The sequence below is a fragment of the Scyliorhinus canicula genome, chromosome 4 (genome assembly GCF_902713615.1).
Source record: "Scyliorhinus canicula chromosome 4, sScyCan1.1, whole genome shotgun sequence".
Lineage (NCBI taxonomy): Eukaryota > Metazoa > Chordata > Chondrichthyes > Carcharhiniformes > Scyliorhinidae > Scyliorhinus > Scyliorhinus canicula.
This window is the reverse complement of record NC_052149.1, coordinates 134733116-134759213: the sequence shown is the minus strand read 5'-3', so window position 1 is coordinate 134759213 and position 26098 is coordinate 134733116. Positions and strand designations below refer to the sequence as shown.

General features: G+C 52.8%; 1 protein-coding gene across 3 annotated transcripts in view; it reads left to right on the top strand.

Moving 5' to 3' along the window:
• The window catches only part of LOC119965023 (putative ammonium transporter 1), a 161248-nt gene that overhangs the window by 106136 nt on the left and 29014 nt on the right, over positions 1-26098 (top strand). For 2 of the 3 annotated variants that reach the window (XM_038795228.1, XM_038795230.1), the window contains one exon: positions 2526-2605. In XM_038795228.1, the coding sequence (XP_038651156.1) occupies positions 2526-2605 (80 nt within the window). Of the gene's footprint in view, positions 1-2525; positions 2606-16193; positions 16471-26098 lie in introns of those variants that run through there. The other variant, XM_038795231.1, reaches the window with a different exon arrangement.

Here is a 26098-nt window from a genome sequence, read left to right as displayed (position 1 = left end):
CAGTGGAAATTTGCCGTGCTGCCTTATAATTCCAATTTCAATTCCCTTTGCGCACCTGATGGTGCACTAAGGCAGACTTTTAACTGTTTTCATAGCTAGTAATTACCGGAACAGGTTGTTAGTCTGTCGCTAGGGATTTGTAGTTTATGGCGAGTCACTCCACATCAAGTGTGGTTGACAAGGAGTCTCTCCCGCTCTTACCGCCAGTCATTGGTGTGTTTGGAAGGATTTATAGATTGACACTCAACCTGTTTGCCGTGTTATGAACACACCTTCCATGGCCACCAAGTGCTGGGGTGGGACTCAAACCCAGAGCTTCTGGCTCAGAGGCAGGGACACCACCCACTGCGCGACGTCTTCGACACCTTCACACATGGTGCCGACAATGTGCACCAGGCTCTCTACTGTGGTCACCAACCGAGCAATGTTGGCCTCGGTGCCCTCAATACCAACCCCATGACCTGTGGCTGTAGCCTCTGAGACTCCTCCAAGTAGCTATTGATCTGCTGGAGTGACGCTGACATCTCCCTCTGAATGTCCCGGCCACGCCCTATCGATTCCATCAGCTCCAGGTAACCCTGTTCCAGATGCTCAGCTTCAAGCAGATCTCCAACAGCTGTCTCGCCTGGGGATTCCTGCTTCCATCATCAGCAGTGTGGTGATCACCAGATTGTGCCCCAGAGACCTCACCATTAACATGTCCCACCAAGGTTTGTGTATCTGCGCTGTTGGAGGGTGGTGATGGCAGCTGTGCTGGAACTATTAACAGTTATTGCATCTTCGGAGCTATCCTCCGAGGTGTTCTCCTCGGGGTCAGGAGAGGGTGCCGCCCAGGATGGGATGGCGTCGTCGGCTGCTGGACCTGCGGGAGAATGGACATGTCAGTGGGAGGGATGGGTCAGTCAGTGAGGCAATCACTACTCACGTTTGACAGGTCCTCCGGGTGGAGCTTAGTAGTTCCACACCTCTGCGACCTCCACCAGCCTCCATATTGGTGACCGCCCTGTCCTTGGCCATACCCCTTCTCGAAGGAGGTGAGGATTCTCAAGTCCGGCGCCCCACCGCCAGTCAGGGCCCTCTCCCACCGATTATGGGAGAGCTTTTCCTGAGGAGATACATGGAGAGGGCATCATTAGCCACACGGGTGGTTCACAGTTATGGGGTGGAGGTGTGAAGAGAGGATTGGGTGGAGGGAGGGTTTAAGGGGTGGGTAGAGGGAGTGCTGAAGCAGGAGGGGGTGGAGGGAGGGTTGGCGGTTGCTTGGTGGGTGTGGGATGTTGGTGTCTACTCACTCATGCTGCCCGGTGTAGATCATTGACCTTCTTCCAACACTGGAGGCCAGTCCTCTTGGTCACACTGCCCGAGCTGATTGCTGCCGTCACCTCGTCCCAGTGCTGCCTTGTGGCTCACCCTCAGACCCTCAGGGGAACAGGACATCCCTCCTGGCCTCCACTGCATCCAGGAGCCTCCCCAGGTCAACTTTCCCGAATCTTGAGGCTGGTCTCCTTGGCGCCATTGTTGCGAGCTGGATGGAGTTGGCTGAGCAAGTGCAGCTTAAGTGCTGCTCGACCTTGTTGGCATTTGGACAGAGAAGCCCATGAGGCCTCATTAAGTAGACCAATTAACGTTGAATTGCAATGCCGGTTTTGCTGGGCCGAGCAACGGGAAACCTGCGACAATTCCCACTGGCTGTAACACTTGGAAATATTTCCAGAAGCTCGGGCGTGATTCTCCGCTCCCCAGGCCGGGTGGGAGAATCGCGGGAGGGCCGCTCTGGCACCCCTCGCGATTCTCCCACACCCCCCAAAATGGCGTGTTGCGTTTTGCAACACGCCGCACGGAGAATCGCGGGTCGGCGTTTTTCATGGCGACCCGCGATTGTCCGGCCCGGATGGGCCGAGCCTGCCGTTCCCGACCTGTTCACGCCGGCGGCAACCACACCTGGTCGCTGCCAGCGTGAACATAGCGTGAAAGGTAAGTTTGGGATCTGTGGGGGGCGGAGAGGGGATTGAGCACCACGGCTGTGCTCGGGAGGGGACAGGCCCACGGTCGGTGCCCACCGATCGTCGGGCCGGCGTCTCTAAGAGGCGCACTCTTTCCCTCCGCTGCCCCGCAAGATCAAGCCGCCACGTCTTGCAGGGCAGCGGAGGGGAAGAAGACAACCGCGCATGCGCGGGTTGGCGCCGGCCAAAGCCCCCGGGGGGGGGGGGGGGGGGGGGGAAATAGGGGGCGAGGAGCGGCCTTGCAGAGAATTCCGATCCTCGTGTCCATAGTCTCAAAATAGGAAAGTAACGGCAAATGTTCCTATTCCCAGTGGATAGAGTATTTTATAATGAACTGAACCCAAATTGTTATGGAGAATCCAACATTCATAATTTACAGGCATGTTTGTAATTCCATTTGTGGAATTTGAGTTTTTATTATTTGAAATAAATCATTCAGAGAACATAAGTGAACATATTAAATTAATAGTTTGAACAGGGGTAACAATTGTCAGTAAAATATTTTTATATATTTTGTTCTAGTCTATCTGAGTGGAGGCTCATTGGGCCTGATGTTTGCTGGATTATTTACAGACAAGAGAAATAATCAAGGACAAGCCGTGGTAAGAAAAAAACTATCCGAAGGTTATAAAATACCTTAACTCGTTTTTAATTATTAAATGGAATGCTGAACAACTGATTAAAAACATAAATTAACCAAGAAACTAAAGCCCATGTTCCATAGATTATCATATGATTGAGACAATAAACTTGGTAAGGATAAAAATGAATAACTTTTGACCAAGCTGTAACATGTTAGGAACACAAGAATATGAATACACCATTCAGCCCGTCGGGCCTCCTCTGACTTTTAAAACGATCATGGCTGATCGGACACTTCAATGCCCTTTTTCACACACTATCCCCATATAGTAAGAAGTCTTACAACACCAGGTTAAAGTCCAACAGGTTTGTTTCAAACACGAGCTTTCGGAGCACGGCTCCTTCTTCACCTGAAGAAGGAGCCGTGCTCCGAAAGCTCGTGTTTGAAACAAACCTGTTGGACTTTAACCTGGTGTTGTAAGACTTCTTACTGTGCTCACCCCAGTCCAACGCCGGCATCTCCACATCATATCCCCATATAGTTAGAGGTGCAGATTCTGTGGTTCTGTGGCAACGATAGAGGCTCACGGTTGGTGTGTTGCCTCCGGGGTGCCAAGGTCCGAGATGTCTCTGATCATGTTTTCAGGATCCTTAAGGGGCAGGGAGTGCAGCCACAAGTCATGGTACACATCGGTACCAATGACATAGGTAGGAAAAGGGACGGGGATGTAGAACAGAAATACAGGGAACGAGGGTGGAAGCTGAGAGCCAGGACAGACCGTGTTGTCATCTCTGGTTTGCTGTCTGTGACATGTGCTAGTGAGGAACAGGGAGAGAGTGCAGTTAAACACATGGCTACAGGGATGGTGTAGGAGGGAGGGTTTCAGTTACTTGGATAATTGGAGCACATTCTGGGGAAGGTGGGACCTGTACAGACAGGACAGGTCACACCTGAACCAGAGGGACACCAATATCCTGGGAGGGAACTTTGCTACAGCTCATCGGAGGGGGTTTAAACTAATTTGGCAGGGGGATGGGAAACTGATTTGTAGTCCAGGAGATAGCATTGCTGGAGTTCAGGAAGTTGAGGGTAGTGCAGTACTGAGCAAGGTACCAAGGTCACAAGAATGGACCTGCAGGCATGAAGGTGGTTTGAAGTGTGTCTCCTTCAATGCAAGCAGCATCAAGAATAAGGGGTGGGATTCTCCCCTACCCGGCGGGGCAGGGGCTCCTGGCACCTTTAGGGGCCAAGCCCTAACAGTGAGGGGCTAGGTCCACGCTGGAGTGGTTGGCGCCCCGTCTGTCGGCGGGAACGGCCTTTGGCGCCACGCCAGCTGGGGCCGAAGGGACTTCGCCAGCCGGCAGAAGTCTGCGCATGCACCGGAGCGTCAGTGGCTGCTGACGTCATCCCCGCGCGTGCGCAGGGGAGGGGGCCACTTTCGCCTCCACCATCGTGAAGACTATGGCGAAGGCAGAAGGAAAAGCATGCCCCCACGGCACAGGCCCGCCCGCCGATCGGTGGGCCCCGATCGCGGGCCAGGCCACCGTGGGGGGACCCCCCTGGGGCCAGATCGCTCCGAGGACCCTGGAGCCCACCCGCGCCACCTGGATGTAGCCACCTAAAATGGACGCTGAGCTACAAAATAAGCCAAGCGCTAAGACTGCTGGGAAACAGACAGTTTAGCCAGACCAGCAGTCTGCAAAGAGAGCATTTTGCATTCTGCAAGCAGCAGAAACCAGTTTGGGCTCAGGTGAGAAGACCTTAGCTAGGTGCAAATGGCAAAACGCTTTGCATGCTAATGAGGCAATCAGACCTGAACACCCACACAATAGATACATTTGATTCTGAATGGACACATTTGAATCAAGGCCCAGACATCGAGGCACCAGAAACCTCCAAACAAAAGGGCATAAGAAACGCCCCCCCCATCACGGAGACCCCCTCGCATTGGGGAATTAAAACAGTATCAATGAGGAATTGACCCAATAGATATCCAAAGGTTAAAGCCCGCCCAAGAAGAGGGAAGGACAATGGGATCCCTATAAAAGACAGGGACCTCGTGTTGTCCGGTCTGTTTTGTGCTCCGGCTTAACTTCGATCAAGGTCTGTTATTCCGTGCTCCGGCCCTGACCAAGAACTTGAAGATCCACTCTGACTCCAGCCGTTGAGCACCAGCCGCCGAACCGTAAGTGCCAGTACGACGCTCGCTACGCGAACTAAGCCCGCTAGAACCCCCAGTGACCAGAACGCTTGCTGAAGGTTGCAGCCCAAGACCAGGACGAAGGCCTCGCTCCCTGACCTTGCCTGTTCCTGTTAGATAAGTATTCTGATTACTTTAGTTTAGTCATAGCTTAGTCTCTTAGTGTGTGCATGAATATTTATTATTACTGTATAATAAATATTATCGTTTGGACCTTACTAATCGGTGTATCGTCTTTATTACTTTGAACTTGACCTTGGAATACTCGTGACGGTGTCTATACGGCACCTGGCGACTCCTAAGCTGAATAAATACATAGAACAGAGCCTAGTGGTGTTAAGCACTTGGAAGTTAATACACCCCAATAAACACGTTTTACGCCCATAGTAAAACGTGCAACATTTAGTGGCGACTTCCTGACGGGACACGGTTGTAAGTGGAAACCCCACACCGTCCAGGACCCTGAAATTTGAATTAGAACTCCAAATTACAGAGAAAGTAAGAAAGTAAAGAAAATCACGAGTATTCAAGGTGTTCAAACTAATAAGCGTAATTCGGAAGTGTGTTTTAGTGCATGCGTACTAACAGGGCTGTAAGGTAAAACTGAAAGCATTTTTGTTGCGACAAACTTTCGGTAGTTTTGTGAACGGAACATAGTGTAAGCCGTACCCGTTTCTTGAAACACAACCCCAGCAACCCCCTGTTCCAAATTAACTAAAAGAGAGTCAGAGAAAATGGCCATGCAGGCAATGGAACGTCTGATGGATCCAGAAAGGTTTGTGGTCGCAGCGACCAGCAGCAGTAGCAGGGTAGGTCAGTGTCCCACGTGGGAGCTGGAACTCCGCAAATATTTACAAGGAAAGGGATGGCCCCTTTGGAAAGAGTTTTGTTTGAATGAGGAGACAGGTCCCGGAAGTATAGGACATACTTGGTGGGAGAACCTCTCTCAAATTCACAAAAAGAACCTTAGTAAAGCACGTAAGCCGATGGCGATTGTGTCCTGTTTGGCACAATTGCGAGGCACAGAGGAGGTCGTCAGGACGCTCCGGGGAGATTTAGAGGAAAGGAACCGAATGAGTAAGGTCGATGTCAGGGACATTGAGAAGGAAAATCTGGATCTAAGAGGGAAGTTGGTAGAGAAAGGTAGAGAGGTGGATGATGCCAAGAGGGCACATCAGTCTTGTCTAGCCCATCTCAGCAGTTCCCAGACCCAGTACGAAAAGGCTTATCAGGACGTGCAACGTGCCGTTCTGATAAGAGAGGAATCAGAGAAGCAGGTGGAGGCATTGCAGAGGCAATGCTCTGATCTCAAAGCAGCTTTGAGAGCGCTCCATGCTGCAACCACAGAGCAAAGGCAAAGTACTGTGGATCACGCGAAATGCAGGAAACAGATTGCAGAGCTGCAATCGCTGCTTTCGGTGCAAAATGGGTTCCAAAGCACCTTTGGAACCCAGTTACATGGAGAAAATGCCCCAGATTGGCAAGAATTAAGTGAAACAGCGCAGCGATATGTTCAGGGAACATGTGCGCCAGCAGCGCAACAGAAAAGGCAGGCACCCCCACCCCCCACAGATCAGATCATAACCGCACCCATGAATCCCGTAACCACGCAGAGAAAAGCTATAACAGAAGGCGCACCAGATATAACCTACACCACCCCCTTAACTGTAACCCAGCTCAGGGACGCATGTGAGAAGATCACTCCGTTCCTCCCCACCGCAGACCCCCACCAGTTTTTCGCTAAAGTGAAACAGCAGGCTACCATGTACGGCCTGGATGAGAGAGAGCAGGTTAAGCTCACCGTGCTGAGCTTAGACCAGTCAGTAGTAGCAGCCCTCCCCGACCCACAGAACGTTGCCGGAGGCACCCTAGAAGAGATGCACACCTCCATTTTAGATGCCATAGGGTATAATCGAGGTGACCCCGTGGAAGGACTGAATAAGTGCCGGCAGAAAAGATCCGAACACCCCACAGCATTCGCAGGAAGGCTGTGGTTTCATTTCAACGCAGTTTTCGGCGAGTTAAATAGAGCGCATTTGAACCAGGAAAATATGGTCAAATGGACGCGCACCATTATCTCACACGCAACAGAGGCAGGACAGAGCGCTTGCAACAGTTATGACCCCTCAGAAGAGGCCCATAATGAGAAATGGGTCCTGAAAAGGTTGTCCCGCGCTTGGGAGCAATCAATTCAGGGAAAGAGTAAGGTTCAATCCCCAGAAGAGGCTCAGGCTGCCGCAGATATTCAGGCAGTGAGAGAGCATCAGAAACCCGCATGGGTAAATGAAGGGAAGAGCAGCCCACAACAGAAAGGCCAGGAATGCTATAACTGTGGACAGTTAGGGCATTGGGCAAAGGAATGCAATGCACCCCAGCGATCTCAGAGAGGCCAGCAGACAGGCACTCTGAACCGCAGTAAGGCAAAACCCATCCACAATATAGCAGTACAGTCAGGACCCACCAATGTGGACGAGACGAACTGACGGTGTTCGGGCTCCCCCACTTGGGTCTGTGACACACTCTGGGATTCATCAGGGAGACCCGTAGTCACAGCCAGAGTAAAAGGGAAGCCCATAGAGTTACTGTGGGACACAGGAGGCTCCCGCACCACCATTAACTCTACGACCACGGCACACGCAGACACGTGGCCGACCACATCCACCATTACACTTAGCGGGTTCACCGGACACTCACAGCAGGGACATATCACAGCACCCGTAGCGATCCAGCTAGGGAACATCTCAACCAAACACCCCGTTGTATTAGTAAATCTTCCCCGGACAGCAGAACACATCCTGGGGATAGATTTTATGAATGCCCATAGCTTGTCGTTCGACCCAGTGAACCAGTGTGTCTGGCGAATGGCTAGATCAGACAGAGCACCAGCCACCCTCACAGTAGGAGACTACGCTAATCGGATTAGCGCAGTGGGAGAGTACTCATTTGACCTGACTACACTCCACACCGACAGACAAATAAAAGCCCTACTGAACAAACACAGGACAGCATTTGCCAGTCACCGTCATGACTGTGGCAGAATGACTGGACCAGTTCACGTTACCGGACAGGACCCCCGACCACAGAAACAGTATAGATTTCCCCTGAAAGCAGAGGTGGAAATAGAAAAGGTGATAGGAAGCTTATTGGAGCAAGGTGTGCTCAGAACGGTAACCTCGACCAATAATGCCCCTATTTGGCCAGTGAGGAAGCCCGATGGATCATGGCGTCTGACCATCGATTATCGGGAACTCAACAAAGTAACCCCCGCAGTAGCCCCAACGGTAGCTACTAGTCCCGAGACCATGCTCAAGCAGGGACTCAACTCCAAATACTTCACGGTATTGGACATCAGTAACGGATTCTGGTCAATACCATTGGCAAAAGCGTGCCAGTACAAATTTGCCTTCACTTTCAAATCGCAGCAGTATACGTGGACATGCCTCCCACAAGGATTCCACAATTCCCCCTCCATTTTCCACCGACGGTTGGCAAGTGGTTTAGAGAAATTCTCCCGCCCCGAATGTCTGGTACAGTATGTAGACGACCTACTACTGCAGACAGACACAAAGGCAGAGCACATTACGCTTCTGGCCGAACTCCTGGAACTGTTGACTTCAATTGGATGTAAAGTTAACCCAAGAAAGGCCCAGATTTTGGAAAATAAAGTGATGTATTTGGGAACAGTCATCACACACGGCAAACGCGAGATCGAATTCAAAAGAATTGATTCGATTGTCAAATTGCCCCTTCTCCAAAATGTTTCAGCCCTCCGGTCGTTTTTAGGACTGGTTGGCTATTGTCGGAACCACATCGACGGATTCGCGACAAAAGCCGCCCCACTCTCAGACCTCCTTAAGAAAGGAGCCCCCTGGGAATGGCTTCCGCAGCATACAGAGGCTGTGGAAGAGTTAAAGAAAGCCCTTAGCGCAGCACCCGCGCTACAAGTCCCAGACCAACTTTCCCCCTATGCAATAGAGGTAGCGAGCACAGATCTGACCCTCTCGGCCGTGTTGCTTCAGGAACGGCACGAGCAGCTAAGACCAGTGGCTTATGCCTCCCGACTGTTAGACCCGGTAGAACAAGGATTTTCAGCCTGCGAGAGGCACCTCCTTGCTGTCTTCTGGGCAGTACAATACTTCTCATACATTACCGGACTCAACCCCATTACTATTCTGACCGAACACACACCCACACAGCTACTCCTAGACGGTCGACTGAAGGACGGTTCAGTTAGCCAGATTAGGGCAGCTAGATGGACACTACTTTTACAAGGACGGGACATTACAGTAAAACGGACCCGCACACACACATATTTAGCAGACAACCTCCAATACCCCGGACAGCCCCATGACTGTGAAATTGTAGCTCCCCTGCATAACACAGGACCCTTCATAGCAAAAACACCCCCCAGGAAGATAGGGAACCCAAAACAAAGCCCCCAACCCACAGACACGTGTGGACCACTGAGGATTTACGTGGACGGTTCATCCACAGTTTTAAATGGTGAGCGTATCACAGGATGCGGCATCTATGTAGAGGACGCGCAGGGGCGCGCTCTCGAAGAAATCGCTCTAAAACTACCAGGTCACTTAGGCGCGCAGGCAGCAGAGCTCGCGGCCATAGCGTATATAGTGGACCACCCCGATTCTTTCCCCAGCCCAGCAGACATATATTCAGACAGCTTATATGTCTGTAACAGTTTGACCGATTTTCTGCCCCTGTGGAGGACACGAGGTTTTGTCTCCGCAGACGGGAAACCCCTTCCATCAGCCCCTCTACTCCAGCATATTTTAGAAAAAGCGAAGGACAGGACCTTCGGAATAATAAAAGTAAGAAGTCACCATAGGTCATCACCCTCTGGGAATGTAAAGGCCGACGCACTGGCTAAGGCAGGTTCCAGGCGAGGACACTTATGGACCCCCCCAGCTAGCGCACCAGCTAGCGCCCCTGTGAGCGCAGTCCAAATCTCACAGACAGATATTAAAGATCTTGTGGCAGCACAGAAGCAGGATAAGGACCTCAGGGAGGTTTTTAAAGGCAACTTTGTGCCAGAGTACGAGAGCTTTAAACACGCACTGACCACACATGAGGGTGTGATCATAAAAGAACAACTTTATGTGGTCCCGCAGCAGGACAGGAATGCAATGATTGCTTTATTCCATGATAACCACGGGCATCAGGGAATTGATGCAACAACGAGGCACCTCAGGCAACTCTGTTGGTGGCCTAATCTCAGGACTGATGTAACGCATTACATTGAGAATTGCCTTATTTGTGCTCAGAATAACCCGGAGAGGTATTCTAAGAAGGCACAACTTCGGCATACTCGCCCAGTTAACGGCCCCTGGACAAACCTCCAGATCGATTTTATAGGACCATTGCCCCCTTGTAGGAATGGCTATAAATACGTTCTGGTGGTCATCGACACCTTCACCAAATGGGTGGAGGCATTCCCCTCTAGAACAAATACAGCTAAGACAGCTGCAAAGATCCTGACCCACCACATCTTCACGAGATGGGGTTTACCCCGAAGTATTGATTCGGACCAGGGATCTCACTTTACAGGACGGGTCATGAAGAACGTCCTGACAATATTCGGAATAAAACAAAATTTCCACATTGCGTATCATCCACAGTCCAGCGGGATTGTGGAGCGCATGAATCGGACTCTAAAAACTACCCTTAGAAAAATGGTTCAGGAGAATAACTCCACATGGGATTCAGTGCTCCCATTTGCACTCATGTTCATAAGGAACACTGTTTCCACTTCCACAGGCTACACACCACACACACTCATGACCGGACGCCCTATGAAAGGGACAGAATTCCTTTTAGGACTGGACATGACCAGCCCCGAGGTGACGGCCCTCACACACGAAAAGACGGTTAAAGACTTGGTTGAGACTGTGAGGTCTGCACAGATTGCAGCCGCAGTTCAGCTAGGCAAACGCCGTCAACAACGCACAGCTTGTTTTAATAAGACCGTACACCCCACAGAATTCCAGGTTGGGCAACAGGTAATGTTATCTGTTTACAACCCCAGCAGTTTTTTGGCTCCAAAATATTCCGGCCCTTACTCAATTTCGGATAAAATTAGCCCCTCAGTTTACAGGGTAAAATATCCTAATGGGAAGACCGCGTGGTTCCATATCAACCAGTTAAAGGCATATGGAACACAGTCTAACCATGCTCATCATGTACTGCGAGATGCAGCAGAACACTTCACCCCACCCACTAGAGACACTTTTCCACCATCCCCCTCACAGACCAGTTCATCAACGGACTCGCCCACGACTCCGCCCACAGACCACAACAGACCACGCCCCGAAACGCCCACAAGCTGCCACAGCAGAGACAGCAGGACAGACACTGACTCTGAGGACAGCGACAGCACACAGCCATACAGCCCACACTGCACCAACTACGACCCCGACTCCAGTGACCCCATGGAAGTCACTTACCTTAAAAACCCAGAACCACCACCCGACCCCGACACCACACTTGACACAACACTATGGCACAGGGACAATTCCTACAGACTTGTCCGCAATGACGAGAGTGACCCCCGGTCACACAATTCGAAAATAGCATGCCTGATCCACACAAGGGTGTGGGATCCGGGAGAGCAGGACGACACGGTGTCTGAATCCCGACACGGCAACCCCTTTGTGACCCTGTTCACAGAGACAGAGGAAAAGTGAGGTGTCCAGATGATGTAACATAGGAATCGTTTGAGGGAAACGATGTCCTTTCTGATGGAACCTGCACGTATGTTTGTCTTTGTTTTATGTTTGTATTGTCTCAGTACTGTAAATGGTTCAGCTGGAGGATGGACATCTTCTTTTCAGCTGAAAAGATTGTGACCACCTCACATACACGTTAGTTTCTCTGCCGAAACCTCTGAGAACTTCTATGGTGAGCAGCTCACCGTATCGGCTACAATATCTGAAGCCCAGCTCAAACCTCAGTGGGAGCATCTTGGCTCCCTTGTTTTTAGGTGCCCCTCTATTCGGTGAATAGAGGCTGCAAGTCACGGTTAACACATTTGTACCCGTTTAATCCAGGTTACTCAGGCAGTGGACAAACGGCACTGAGGACCCGCCCTGTCTGAGAACCAACCTTGGTCAGCCAAGCTCGGGTATGGCACAGCACGCCCTACCCGGGGATCCCATCCAACTCGTACCCGTAGCGGCCCATACGCAACTCATTCGGACGTTTCTTTCAAAATTTTGTTTTCATTTTTCGTTAGGCAGCCCTTAGGCCGCCATCCCACATGCTATTTACATCCAGGAACATTCGGATGGTAAACTAGCAAAGCCTGCGAGACGGCTCGCAGGAGAAGGATTGTTAGGTGTATTCTGGTCTTCAAATTCGCTTTTGAAAAAAAAAAAATGAGGGGAGTCACAGGGTGTGACTTGGCCAGTCATTTTTAAAGGGTCAATCGGAATATAAAAGACAGATGCACTAACAGGTAAAGATCTTAAACTGTGTATTGACAGATACTGTGCTTGATCCCATAGCTTTCGAAGGAAGAGACAGGGATCGAAGCAAGGATTGTCCATACAGGAGGAAGAAAGAAGGAAAACCAAGTTGAAGATGATGGAAGCTCACCTACTGTTGTTAACTGTTATATTTGTATGTGTGGAAACAAGACACGTTTCCCCCACAACCCCCACAGTAAATGTTTCCCTTACAGCCACTCCCCAGTGCTCAGCTCTGATCAGTGAGGTTCAGACCTGGTGCACTAAATTTATGACATGGTACTCCATGTCATACGTAATCGAATCACTACTGGTGATTGCGATCCTCGTTATCCTTGTACAGACCCTCAGGTTGAGGAAGTGGAAGAGGAGAGCCTCCCGTTCTTGCCCTTCCGTCTATGGAGTTCGATCTCCGATTTTCCGATTTCATCAATCCCCTCTGCCCCATGATGAATAAAGAACTGTGTAATGAATAAAAATTCGACCCTGTATTGTATTGTCCTATACTCGACTGCCGAGTTAGGAAATGTGATGTTGTGGTGTGAATGGTTAAGGTTTTAGAGTGTGAGGAAATGTTTAAGTAAAGTTAAGGATAATTGTGATAGGTAGAGGTTCCCAGTTTATGGTAATGCATGTCCCCTTTGACATAGCGCCAAGTAGAAATGTAAGGTAAAAATTTTCTTCCCATAGTTTAAGATAGAGTAGCCCAGGAACTGGCAAGAGGTCAGGGGACACAAAGAAGGCAACCCAGATGCACTCAAGGCGACGTACATAGGTGATCCTTCACAATATTTTGATTGTGAGGATCACAAGGAGGGAATGTAGCCACCTAAAATGGACGCTGAGCTACAAAATAAGCCAAGCGCTAAGACTGCTGGGAAACAGACAGTTTAGCCAGACCAGCAGTCTGCAAAGAGAGCATTTTGCATTCTGCAAGCAGCAGAAACCAGTTTGGGCTCAGGTGAGAAGACCTTAGCTAGGTGCAAATGGCAAAACGCTTTGCATGCTAATGAGGCAATCAGACCTGAACACCCACACAATAGATACATTTGATTCTGAATGGACACATTTGAATCAAGGCCCAGACATCGAGGCACCAGAAACCTCCAAACAAAGGGCATAAGAAACGCCCCCCCCATCACGGAGACCCCCTCGCATTGGGGAATTAAAACAGTATCGATGAGGAATTGACCCAATAGATATCCAAAGGTTAAAGCCCGCCCAAGAAGAGGGAAGGACAATGGGATCCCTATAAAAGACAGGGACCTCGTGTTGTCCGGTCTGTTTTGTGCTCCGGCTTAACTTCGATCAAGGTCTGTTATTCCGTGCTCCGGCCCTGACCAAGAACTTGAAGATCCACTCTGACTCCAGCCGTTGAGCACCAGCCGCCGAACCGTAAGTGCCAGTACGACGCTCGCTACGCGAACTAAGCCCGCTAGAACCCCCAGTGACCAGAACGCTTGCTGAAGGTTGCAGCCCAAGACCAGGACGTAGGCTTCGCTCCCTGACCTTGCCTGTTCCTGTTAGATAAGTATTCTGATTACTTTAGTTTAGTCATAGCTTAGTCTCTTAGTGTGTGCATGAATATTTATTATTACTGTATAATAAATATTATCGTTTGGACCTTACTAATCGGTGTATCGTCTTTATTACTTTGAACTTGACCTTGGAATACTCGTGACGGTGTCTATACGGCACCTGGCGACTCCTAAGCTGAATAAATACATAGAACAGAGCCTAGTGGTGTTAAGCACTTGGAAGTTAATACACCCCAATAAACGCGTTTTACGCCCATAGTAAAACGTGCAACACGCCGACGGGACCAGCATGACAGGGCAGGACTTCAGCCCATTGCGGGCCGGAGAATCGCCGGGAGGGGCCCGCCGACAGGTGCAGCGCGATTCCCGCCCCTGCCGAATCCCTGGTGGCGGAGAATTCGGGACACGGCAGGGGCGGGATTGACGCCGGCCCCGGCGATTCTCCGACCCGGTGGGGGGTCGGAGAATCCCGCCCAAGGTTTGTGATCTTGAAGCATGGATTGGTACCAGGGACTATGATGTTGTGGCCATTATGGAGACGTGGATAGAACAGGGCAGGAATGGTTGTTGGAGGTTCTGGGGTTTCGATGTTTCAGTAAGATCAGGGAAGGTGGTAAAAGAGGTGGAGGAGTAGCATTGTTAATCAAGGATAGTATAATGGCTGCAGAAAGGCAGTTTTAGGAGGATCTATCCACTGAGGTAATGTGGGCTGAAGTTCGAAATAGGAAAGGAGCAGTCACTTTGTCAGAAGTTTTCTATAGGCCCCCAAACAGTAACAGAGATGTGGAGGAAAAGATTGCAATGCAGATTTTGGATAGGTGCGGTAGTCATGGCAGTTGTCATGGGTGACTTTAACTTTCCAAATATTGATTGGAACCACTATAATTCGAATAGTTTGGATGGGGCTGTTTTTATCCAGTGTGTGCAGGAGAGTTCCTTACACAATATGTGGATATACCGACAAGAGGCGGGGCCAGATTGGATTTAGTACTGGGTAATGAACCGGGCCAAGTGTTAGATTTGTTTGCAGGAGAACACTTTGGAGATAGTGACCACAATTCGGTGACTTTCACTATAGCATTGGAGAGAGTGAGGAACATACGGCAGGGCAAGGTTTATAACTGAGGGAAGAGTAATTACGATGCGATTAGGCAAGAATTGGGGAGCATAAGATGGAAACAGGAACTGTCAGGGATAGGCACAATTGAGATGTGGAGCTTGTTCAAGGAGCAAGTACTGCATGTTCTTGATATGTATGGGCATATCATACATATTATGGGCAGCACGGTAGCATGGTGGTTAGCATAAATGCTTCACAGCTCCAGGGTCCCAGGTTCGATTCCCGGCTGGGTCACTGTCTGTGTGGAGTCTGAACGTCCTCCCCGTGTGTGCGTGGGTTTCCTCCGGGTGCTCCGGTTTCCTCCCACAGTCCAAAGATGTGCGGGTTAGGTGGATTGGCCATGCTTAATTGCCCGTAGTGTCCTAAAAAGTAAGGTTAAGAGCGGGGGGTTGTTGGGTTACGGGTATAGGGTGGATACGTGGGCTTGAGTAGGGTGATCATTGCTCGGCACAACATCGAGGGCCGAAGGGCCTGTTCTGTGCTGTACTGTTCTATGTATGTCCCTGTCAGGCAGGGAGATACTGCTTTTCTCATTGGAGCGAAGGAGGATGAGATGTGACTTAATTGAGGTGTGTAAGATGATGAGAGGGATAGATAGAGTGATCGTTCAGCGACTTTTTCCTCGGGTGGATGTAGCTGTTACAAGGGGGCATATCTATAATGTTCATGGTGGAAGATATAGGAGGGATGTCAGAGGTAGGTTCTTTACTCAGAGAGTGGTTGGGGCGTGGAACGCATTGCCAGCTATGGTAGTGGAGTCAGTCACTTTCGGAACTTTCAAGCGGTTATTGGATAGGCATATGGAGTACACTAGAATGATTGGGAGTAGGTTGATTTGATCTTAGTTTCAGACTAGATCGGCACAACATCGTGGGCCAAAGGGCCTGTCCTGTGCTGTTCAGTTCTATGTTATATAACCCTTTATGTTATCAGTGAGCAGGATTCTCCGAGGAGAAGGTAGCGCATAATTGGAGGGAGAAGGAGAAGACTGGAAGGGGGCCGTTGTGGAGTGGATCTCATCACTGGACCTGATTAGTGGGCCAGGGAGAGGGTAGTCACTGAGGCGGAAATTGACATCAGGGAACCAAGCGAGTTGCGGTGTCCCTATGGCATGAATACCACCTCCCCCACACCACCCCAACTCCCCTACACCATTCCAACCCCAGCATCCCACCACTCGCACATCATCTCCCCTTCACCACCCTACCTTCCCCACACCATCCCACCAACCCGCGATCCAACCATGCGTCATGTCTTGTGTCTTTCAGGATCACCTGACGACGAGGCTGGCCCTTTTGGTATTCTCCGGACACACCCCAGGACACGTCCAGCGAGGAGGCAGCAAAAGTCAAAGGCGCGAGCCCCCAAATGCCAGTCTGTGATACCCTGAAGCACCAGTCCGGCGGTGACACCGATCTCTTGTCACAGCTGTCTCCAACACCCTCCACCATCCCAGGGGCACTTCCCTCGGTTGGGCATATTAGTGAAGAGGTTCCTGGGGCACTATCTGGTGTTCACCACATATGTGCAGCGCTACATCAGGTGGAGGTAGGAACCCTCGAGGGGGTAGACGGTCGAAGGGTGCCCTGACCCCAACGTCTAGCTGCTGTCCAGACAGGTCTCAAGCTTCTGTAAATTGCAGTCTCATGGATGCTGAAGATGCAGACTGAGAGCCAGAGACTACATCAGCGCTTCCAGCCAGCACAGAGCAAGGAGACGCTTCAGCAGCACAAAATCGTGACCTCCCCATGGTCCAAGGTGGGCATCGACCTCTTTCACGCCAATGGTCGTGATTATGTGTTAATCACTGATTATTTTTCAAACTACCCAGTTGTCATGAAGCTCTCGAACCTCACATCGAAGACCGTCATCAAGGCCTGAAAGGAGACGTTTTTCAGGCATGGTATTCCACTCACTGTCATGAGTGACAACAATCCTTGCTTCAGCAGCCAAGAGTGGTCAAGATTTGCCCAGTTACATCAGTTTCATCACGTCACTTCCAGCCACATTACCTACAGTCCAACAGGAAGGTTGAGAAAGGGTGAACATAGTGAAGCAGTTCCTCTGCAAGACCGCGGATTCTGCTTCTGACATCGACCTTGTGCTGCTTGCATACAGGGCAACCCCTCTGCCTACCGGCATGTCACTGGATCAACTCCTGATGAACAGGGACCAGCAGACGACTCGTCCAGCTATACACTTGCCTGATCTGGATCACCTCCCAGTGCTACAGAAGGTGCAGAAACTCAGGGACCGGCAAAAGCAGGGCTATGATGCTCATGCCACCAATTTGCCTGTGCTATCCCCGGCCAATGCTGTTCGGATCAAGCTACCTGATGGAGGCGGGTCAGCTCCAGCTGTTGTTGTTCGACAGGCTGCTCCTCGATCATATGTTGTGCGTATGGCTAATGGCTCTGTTGTGCGGCGAAACAGACAGGCATTGCGCACAGTTGCCCGCTCGCAACCACATTCTTCGTTGTTTCCATCTGTTATTGTGCCACCTCCTGATACCTCGAACCACGAGGCCACCAGTCCGGCTTCAATCCCGCCTATCAAGATGCCGTCGTCCCCACCACCACCTCTCCGCTGGTCGACCAGGATCAGATGCAAGCCCCAGATACTGGACTTATGAACATTTGTTTTGTTTGCTATGTTCTGTTTTCGCACATTAGACACCTGGGCCGGCATTCTCCCCTACCCAGCGGGGCGGGGGGGGTCCTAGCCTGTTGGAGTGGCATGAACCACTCCGGCGTTGGGCCGCCCCAAAGGTGCGGAAGTCCCGTTCACATTGAGGGGCTAGGCCCGCGCCGGAGTGGTTCCCGCTCCGCCGGCTGGCGTGAACGGCCTTTGGCGCCACACCAGCCGGGGCCGAAAGGACTTCGCCGGCCGGCATAAGTCCGCGCATGCGCCGTAGCGTCAGCGGTTGCTGACGTCATCCTGGCGCATGCGCAGGGGAGGGGGTCTCTTCCGCCTCCGCCATGGTGAAGACCATAGCGAAGGCGGAAGAAAAAGAGTGCCCCCACGGCACAGGCCCGCCGGCCGATCGGTGGGCCCTGATCGCGGGCCAGGCCACCGTGGGGGCACCCCCCGGGGTCAGATCCCCCCCCCCCCTCCAAGGATCCCGGCGTCCACCCGCGCCACAAATCCCGGCGGTCAGGTAGGTGGTTTAATCCACGCCAACGGGAAAGGCCTGTCAACGGCGGGACTTTGGCTCATCGCGGGCCGGAGAATCGCCGCGGGGGGTCCGCTGACCAGCGCGGCACGATTCCTGCCCCCGCCGAATCTCAGATGCCGGAGAATTCGGGACACGGCGGTGGCGGGATTGATGCCGGCCCCGGGCGATTCTCCGACCCGGCCTGGGTTCGGAGAATCCCGCCCCTGTTTTCGCATGCACATATGTTCCCATCTGCCATTGTATGCAAATAAGTTAGTTTTTCGGCCTACACATGTAAATAATTTCACATATGCCACAGAAAAACATTTCAAAAGGGGAGATGCCATGATATGCAGACACGCACATAATGAGATACAGACAGGCAGCTAATGAACACAGAGAACAAGACCTAACTGTGTGACAGGTTCAATAAATCAAATTGAACTAACTTCAAGGTCTGGAGTATATTTCAGTTATAGCTGTATCCAGTTGCAGCTCGTGTTATCTCAGTGTGCTTAACATGACACCGACCATGCGTGTCAACCAGGCCATCCAGGCCAACAGCGCAAGGATGGCGTCTGTGGTGGAAGCATTGGGGGTGACGGTATTGACCATGGGTCAAGATGTCCAAAGCTTGGGGCACTCTGAGCTGTAGTGGCTGAGGCAAAGGACAGGGCTGCCCTGTCACAGGCAGCTGAGTTCCAAGGCAACCTGGACATTGCAGTGGTGCTCCAGATCATGGCCCAGTGACAACGGGTCACGGTTGTGGGTGTTGATGGCATTGCCCATGCGCTGGCTTGCCTGCGAAAGTCACAGAGGGACGTGGCATACTCCCAAAGGCAGATGGCCCAGTCTCTGTGCTCCATGGCCACGAGCATTGAGACTCTAGTCGAGACAAGTGTGGGCCTCCAAAACTGGCAGCGCCTCCGGCCGTACCTCTGTCCCAAGGAGTAGCCCTGGGCCATCAGGCACCCCAAGGGAGGAAGCGGTGATGGGGCCCATGCCGGTGACCCCCGCAGTGGAGGTGCTAGAACACTGCAGTGCCTCGGACTGCCGCTGCCGCTGCCCCCCCATCCCTGACACATCCGATGGGCATTTTGACATCGTATTAGGACCCGTAAGGCCAGAAAGTTATTCACCAGTTATGTTGGCACGGGTGCAGTACACAAGTTGGTGTAAGGGGCTACGGCGCAAACCTGTAGATACAGTGTGGTGAATGTGTAACTGGTAATTCACACTGTACCTTACTGTTGTCCCTGTGGGCCCCATCTGTGAGCCACCGTGCAGCTCTGCCCACAGGGGGAGATGAGGAGCATGCACAGGGCTGCGCCCTCTGCTCCGTCCCCTTTAGGGAGTATAAGTGCTGCGGTCTTGCGAGACCGCCCTCAGTATCGTGCAGTCGCAGGCAGGCTCAGTTGTAAGCTGATTAAAGCCACAGTTTACTCCAAGTCGTGTCTCAGAGTGAATTGATGGTCGCATCAATTTAATCGGCTTAAAGAACTTCTATGGAATCAGCCCTCAAACCTGACCGACTGGAATCGATCCACAGGCTGCAGAGGCAAAGGAAATGTTTTTGTATTGGCTTCGGTGCTTCAAGGCCTACCTGGCTGCGACGACGACTACCTCCGTTACAGATGAACAAAAACTAAGTCTCCACACCCAGGTGAGCCATCGTATTTCTACTCAACTTGATGAAGCTAACTCTTAATACTGAGGCCCTCGCGATACTCAAACGCCTGTACGTGCGGCCTGTGAACGAGGTCTACGCGCGCCACATCTTCACAACTTGCTGCCAGCGTCCTGGGGAGTCGCTAGATGACTATCTGCGCGACCTCAAAGCCCTAGCACGCGACTGTAACTACCAGGCAGTTAGGGCACTCAGCACATGGAACTCGCCGTCCGAGACGTGTACGTTGCGGGGATCCGATCAAATTATGTGCGGCAGCGTCTCCTTGAGAAAGGGGCCCAGGACCTGGAGGACACGGTAAAACTGGCGACCTCGTTGGAGGTCGCTTTCCAAAGCCTAACTGCGTTCCCGGCTGATCACGCGACCCCATCGTGGACCCCCGACCAAAGGCTGCCCTAGACCTGCACCGCGCGGCCACACGCCCACCACGGAGGACTATCATGCCATTTTTACGGCCAGCCCCAACACCCCCGGCAGCAATGCCCGACCCGCAACGCTAACTGCAGCAGCTGCAGGCGAAAAGGATACTTCGCTAAGGTCTGCCTGGCCAAATCAAAAAACTCAAACCCTAACTCAAACACTCGCTCCTCCGACTCTCCGGCCCGCAGACCCCGTAATGTGGCAGCGTGCCTGCCGACTCCGCCTCCACACAACATGTGCGACTCACGGGGGCTGCCATTTTGGCCATCCTCCCCCACGCCTCCGGCCATGTGCGATCCATGGGGGCCGCCATCTTGGGCGCCATCTTCCTCGCCGCTCACCACATGTAATCCATGGTGGCGGCCATCTTGGACACCATCTTCCTCGCCGCCTGCCACGTGCGCCATCTTGGCCATCATCCGCTACGCCACTCTAAGATTACGACCTTTGAGGACGGTCATCGCGGGGCCGCTCCAGCACCACCCACCACACCACCGACTACCCTCAACTCAGCGCAATCACCTTGGACCAGTCGCGCCCAAGCACCTCAAGAGCTCCATGATGCCCATCCGGATCAACGTATACGAGACACCGTGCCTGTTCGACTCTGGGAGCATTGAGAGCTTCGTTCACCTGGATCTGGTAAGGCGCTGTTCGCTCCCGATATTCCCGACACAGCAAACAATCTCCCTCGCCTCGGGGTCGCACTCAGTTCAAATACAGGGACGAATTACTGCGACTCTGACAATACAGGGCGCCGATTACGCTAATTTCCAATTGAATGTGCTCCCAGACCTCTGCGCCCCTCTCCTCCTAGGACTGGATTTCCAGTGCAACCTCAGCTTTGGTGGACCCCTGCCCCCACTCACTATATGCAGCCTAGCAACTCTGAAAATCGACCCCCCTCCACTCTTCGCTAATCTCACCGCCAACTACAACCCAGTGGCCACTCGCAGCAGGAGGTATAGTCTGCAGGACAAGGTGTTTATCAGATCCGAAGTTCGACGTCTTTTGCGTGAAGGAGTCATAGAGGCCAGTAACAGCCCCTGGAGAGCTCAGGTGGTGGTCGTCAAAACCGGGGAAAAGCTCCAGATGGTTGTTGATTACAGCCAAACCATTAACCGATTCACGCACCTTGATGCGTACCCCCTTCCCCGGATTGCAGACATGGTAAATCAGATTGCACAGTACCGCGTGTTCTCCACGGTGGATCTGAAGTCTGCATACCACCAGCTCCCAATCCGCCCGGAGGACCGCCACTACACGGCGTTCGAGGCAGACGGCCACCTCTTCCATTTCCTCCGGGTCCCCTTTGGCATCACGAACGGGGTTTTGGTGTTCCAATGAGCAATGGACCGAATGGTGGACCAGTACAGGCTGCGGGCCACTTTTCTGTACTTGGATAATGTCACCATCTGCGGCCATGACCAGCAGGACCACGACGTCAACCTCCACCGATTTCTCTAGACCGCCCAAAAACTCAATCTCACCTACAATAAGGAGAAATGCGTTTTCCGCACTACTAGGCTAGCCATCCTCGACTAACGTCGTGGAAAACGGGGTCCTAGGACCCGACCCTGAACGTATGCGCCCCCTCTTACAACTCCCTCTCCCTCACTGTCCCAAGGCCCTCAAGAGGTGCCTCGGATTTTTTTCATACTATGCCCAGTGGGTCCCCCAGTATGCGGACAAAGCCTGCCCACTATTTAAGGCCACCCTCTTCCCACTGTCAGTCGAGGCTCGCCAGGCCTTCAACTGTATTAAGGCGGACATCGCCAAAACCACCATGAGTGCGGTAGACGAGTCCGTCCCATTCCAGGTGGAGAGTGACGCATCAGAGGTCGCTCTCGCTGCCACCATTAACCAAGCAGGCAGGCCGATAGCGTTCTTTTCCTGAACCCTCTTCGCTTCGGAACTTCGACACTCCTCAGTCGAAAAGGAAGCCCAAGCCATTGTGGATGCCGTGCGGCACTGGAGGCACTACCTCGCGGATAGGAGGTTTACCCTCATCACAGACCAAAGATTGGTTGCCTTTATGTTTGACAACTCGCAGCGGGGCAAGATCAAGAATGACAAAATCTTGAGGTGGAGGATTGAACTCTCCACCTATAATTACGATGTAGTATATTATCCTGGGAAGCTCAATGAGCCCCCAGATGCCCTATCCATGGCACATGCGCCAGCGCGCAAGACGACTGACTACAGGCTATCGACAATTACCTCTGCCATCCGGGGGTCACCCAGCTCACCCATTACATCAAGGCCCGCAACATGCCCTTCTCCACTGAGGAGGTTAAAGCCATCACCAGGAATTACCCTATCTGCGCGGAGTGTAAACCGCACTTCTATAGACTAGACAAGGCCCACCTGGTGAAGGCATCCCGGCCCTTTGAACGCCTGAGTATTGATTTCAAAGGGCCCTCCCTTCGAACAACCGTAACACCTACTTTCTCAACATTATAGACGAGTTCTCCCATTTCCCTTTTGCCATCCCATGCCCCGATATGACCACCCCCACGGTTATCAGAGCCCTGCACAGCGTCTTCACCCTGTTCGGTTTCCCCAACTATGTCCACAGTGACAGGGGTTCGTCCTTCATGAGCGACGAACTGCGGCAGTACCTGCTCAGTAAGGGCATCGCCTCGAGCAAGACTACCAGTTATAACCCCAGGGGGAACGGGCATGTGGAGAGGGAGAATGCCAGGAATCTCCCGATCTCCCACTGGCAGGAGATCCTCCCCAATGTGCTCCATACTATTAGGTCCCTCCTTTGTACGGCCACAAATCAGACTCCTCATGATCGCTTATTTGTCTTCCCTAGGGGAACTACCACGGAGGCCTCGCTTCCGTCCTGGTTGAGGACACCGGGCCCTGTCCTCCTTCGAAAACATGTTCGGACGCATATGACCGACCCTTTGGTAGAGAGGGTCCAGCTCCTGCACTCGAACCCCCACTACGCGTATGTTGAACACCCCGATGGCCGGCAAGACACCGTTTCCCTCCAGGACCTGGCACCTGCAGGCTCTACCACCACTACCACCGATACACCCCCACTCTACACCCCACCCGACCTCCCATGCCCTGCGCACCCGCACCTATTTGCTTCCCGCGCTCCCTTCCACCTGGCACACTAGTCTGCAGGAGCGAAGCTCAGGAAGAGCCATCCCCGGAGTCCACCCCAGGCCCACACCGAACATCCTTCCACAGCCACCTGAAACGGCTGCAACACCAGTGCTTCGTCGGTCACAACGGACGATCCGGGCGCCGGAACGACTGAACTTATAAACCCGTCACCCCCGCTGGACTTGATTTTTAACAGGTGGTGAATGTGTAACTGGTAATTCAGACTACTGTACCTTACTGTTGTCCCTGTGGGCCCCATCTGTGAGCCACTGTGCGGCTCTGCCCACAGGGGGAGATGAGGAGCATGTACTGGGCTCCGCCCTAGGCTCTGCTCCCTTTAGGGAGTATAAGTGCTGCGGTCCTGCGAGACTGCCCTCAGTATCGTGCAGTCGCGGGCAGGCTCAGTTGTAAGCCGATTAAAGGCACAGTTTACTCCAACTCGTGTCTCAGAGTGAATTGATGGTCACATCATACAGCTTCACCTGTTCACAATAAACCTGCTCACCAATGTTTCAACCTGCCCTGGTGCTCTATCAGAAGGCTGTAAACCATGGGCAAGCTGGAGAGGGAGTTCTGAATAGGGAGAAGGGCGACCTTTGGAGGGGGCCACGGGCCAGGGCCTCCAGCTGAGCCACCGCTCACCTTCCCGGTACCCGGCACCATACCCATCCCAACCCAAACCTCCTCCCACCCCCAACCCCCGCGGTGCACCAGAGTTCATCATAGAGTGGATTGTCATCATCCTCCATCCCATGGTCCAGACCCACTTTTACTCCCAACCCAGTGCCTGCACCCCTTCGTAAGGCAGGTAGGAATCACAGAGGGGGTAGCAGGTGCAGCGGAGTGGGACGGGATGTTCATGCTGCCATCGGCCAGGCTCCTTAAACCTGGAGGCAATTAGGGTGTTCCATGCGTGCCAGCCCTGGCACACACGTTGTGCGGCCTCCTGTGCCTGCCAAGGCCCCATGCCCTGCCCATCCTGGCCCTCGGCAGACGAGGCCTGGCGTTCATCCTCCTCCTCCAGCATTACGCCCCTCTGCTGAGCGATGTTGTGAAGGTCGCAGCAGGCTACCACAATGTGGGACTCTACTGGAGGACCCCTCCAGAGTGGTCAAGCACCTGAACCAGGACGCCGATGCACCACTCGATCATCTCCCTGGTCGCTTCATGGGCGTCGTAGTAGAGGGTCTTCCCGTCGGTCTGTGGTCAGTGGCCTCCAGAGAGGCGTCATCAGCCACGAGCGCAGTGGATAACCCCTATCACCCAAGGACCAACCCCTGCCTGGAACGTCCCCGTGGCGAAGACGTTCAGGGTGATCATTACCTTGACGCCCACCGTGGGTCGGTGACCTCCCCATACCCTGCTGTTTTAGGTGCACCTTGATCTGGCTGATATGTTGTATGGTCTCCGAGCTCAGTCGGAGTCTTCAATGGCATGCCAAGTCCGTCTGGTCCTCGAATAACAGTCGCTGGCGATACACACGAGGTCTAATGCAGCGTCTCCTTCCCACCTCCTCCTTGGCCAGTTGGGTGGCCGGCTCTCCGTCCGCACTAGCTGGCTCCTGTGCCTCTGGGCCAAGCTCCGCTGTTTCTGGGCCCTCCCTGAGCAGTTCCTGCTCTTACAGCCTCAGTACATTTCCCAGGGCTCTGGCGGCAACCATTCCTGGTTGGATTCCGAAATCCACTGTCTGCAGGTGAAAGGCAGAAATGTTAGCATCGTGGGTACCCCCGTGCACAACCAGTTTCAACGGACCATATGCTGGTCCTGGCCTGCACTGCAACCCCTGCTCGACCACCTCCCCTCTCCCTCCCCTATCCTCACACTCACCCCTGGCCATTCCCCCGGCATTCTGCCCTCTGCAACGCACCCCTGGCCCCATCGGTGGCCGGCACCACGGGGGCTTCTGAGCCCCGGCACCTGTACCTGCCATCCATGTCAGAGGCACGCTCTGTGGCCCCATCTGGCGCCGTCCTATACGGGCTCCCATGGTTGTTGCCCTTGGGTGGGTCACGTGATGCCCCACCGGTGGGTGGTGCCTGTTTGTGCGTGGGGGGTAGGTGGGGTGGAAGGAGGGGTTGGGGGAAGGTTGGATGGGCTTCAGTGGGTGATCAGTTGGGTACGCAGCAAGGTGGCTGAGTTGCAGGTGCAGCAATGGCAGTCCAAGCCTGGGCAACCCGGTCCCGGAGGTCAAATCAACATCACACCCATCCCCTGGTCAACCCCTGCTACACCTGCTCCCTGGCAGACTCAACCCCCCATCCCCCCAAGCCACACAAGACAGCGGCAGGGCTGGCAGCCCACGGTACTACTTCTGCTCTCTTCCTCAGCAGCTACTGCGCCTGTTTCTCCACAAGTGAACCTCGCCATCGGTAATTCCTCCTAGCGGAAATGGAGCATTGCAGAAGCCCTGGAGAATACTGGGATGGGCCGGTTAATATGCCAACAGCATTTACCGTATGTGAGGCGCAGAATACATTTACACCACTGTCGAGGCACTGGAGCGTTGTATTCAGTCGGGCGCCTGGTGCCAACCTCCATTTTCGGCTGATGCAGAATTCTCTGCATATTTATGTTTCCTGATTCCGGCGACGGCCGATGGAAAATCCCGTTCTATACTCTCTCACCGGAGCTGAATAGCATCTGATTTCCACTCCCAGGAAACGAGTCCCAACTCTTTGCCATGCAAATTTATGCATCCTGCTATTGGGCCGCCATTTTGAGCGGGCCGCCATTTTGAGTGGGCTGCCCCCCCCCCCCGACAGTACAAGGGTGATCCTACCCCTTCACCA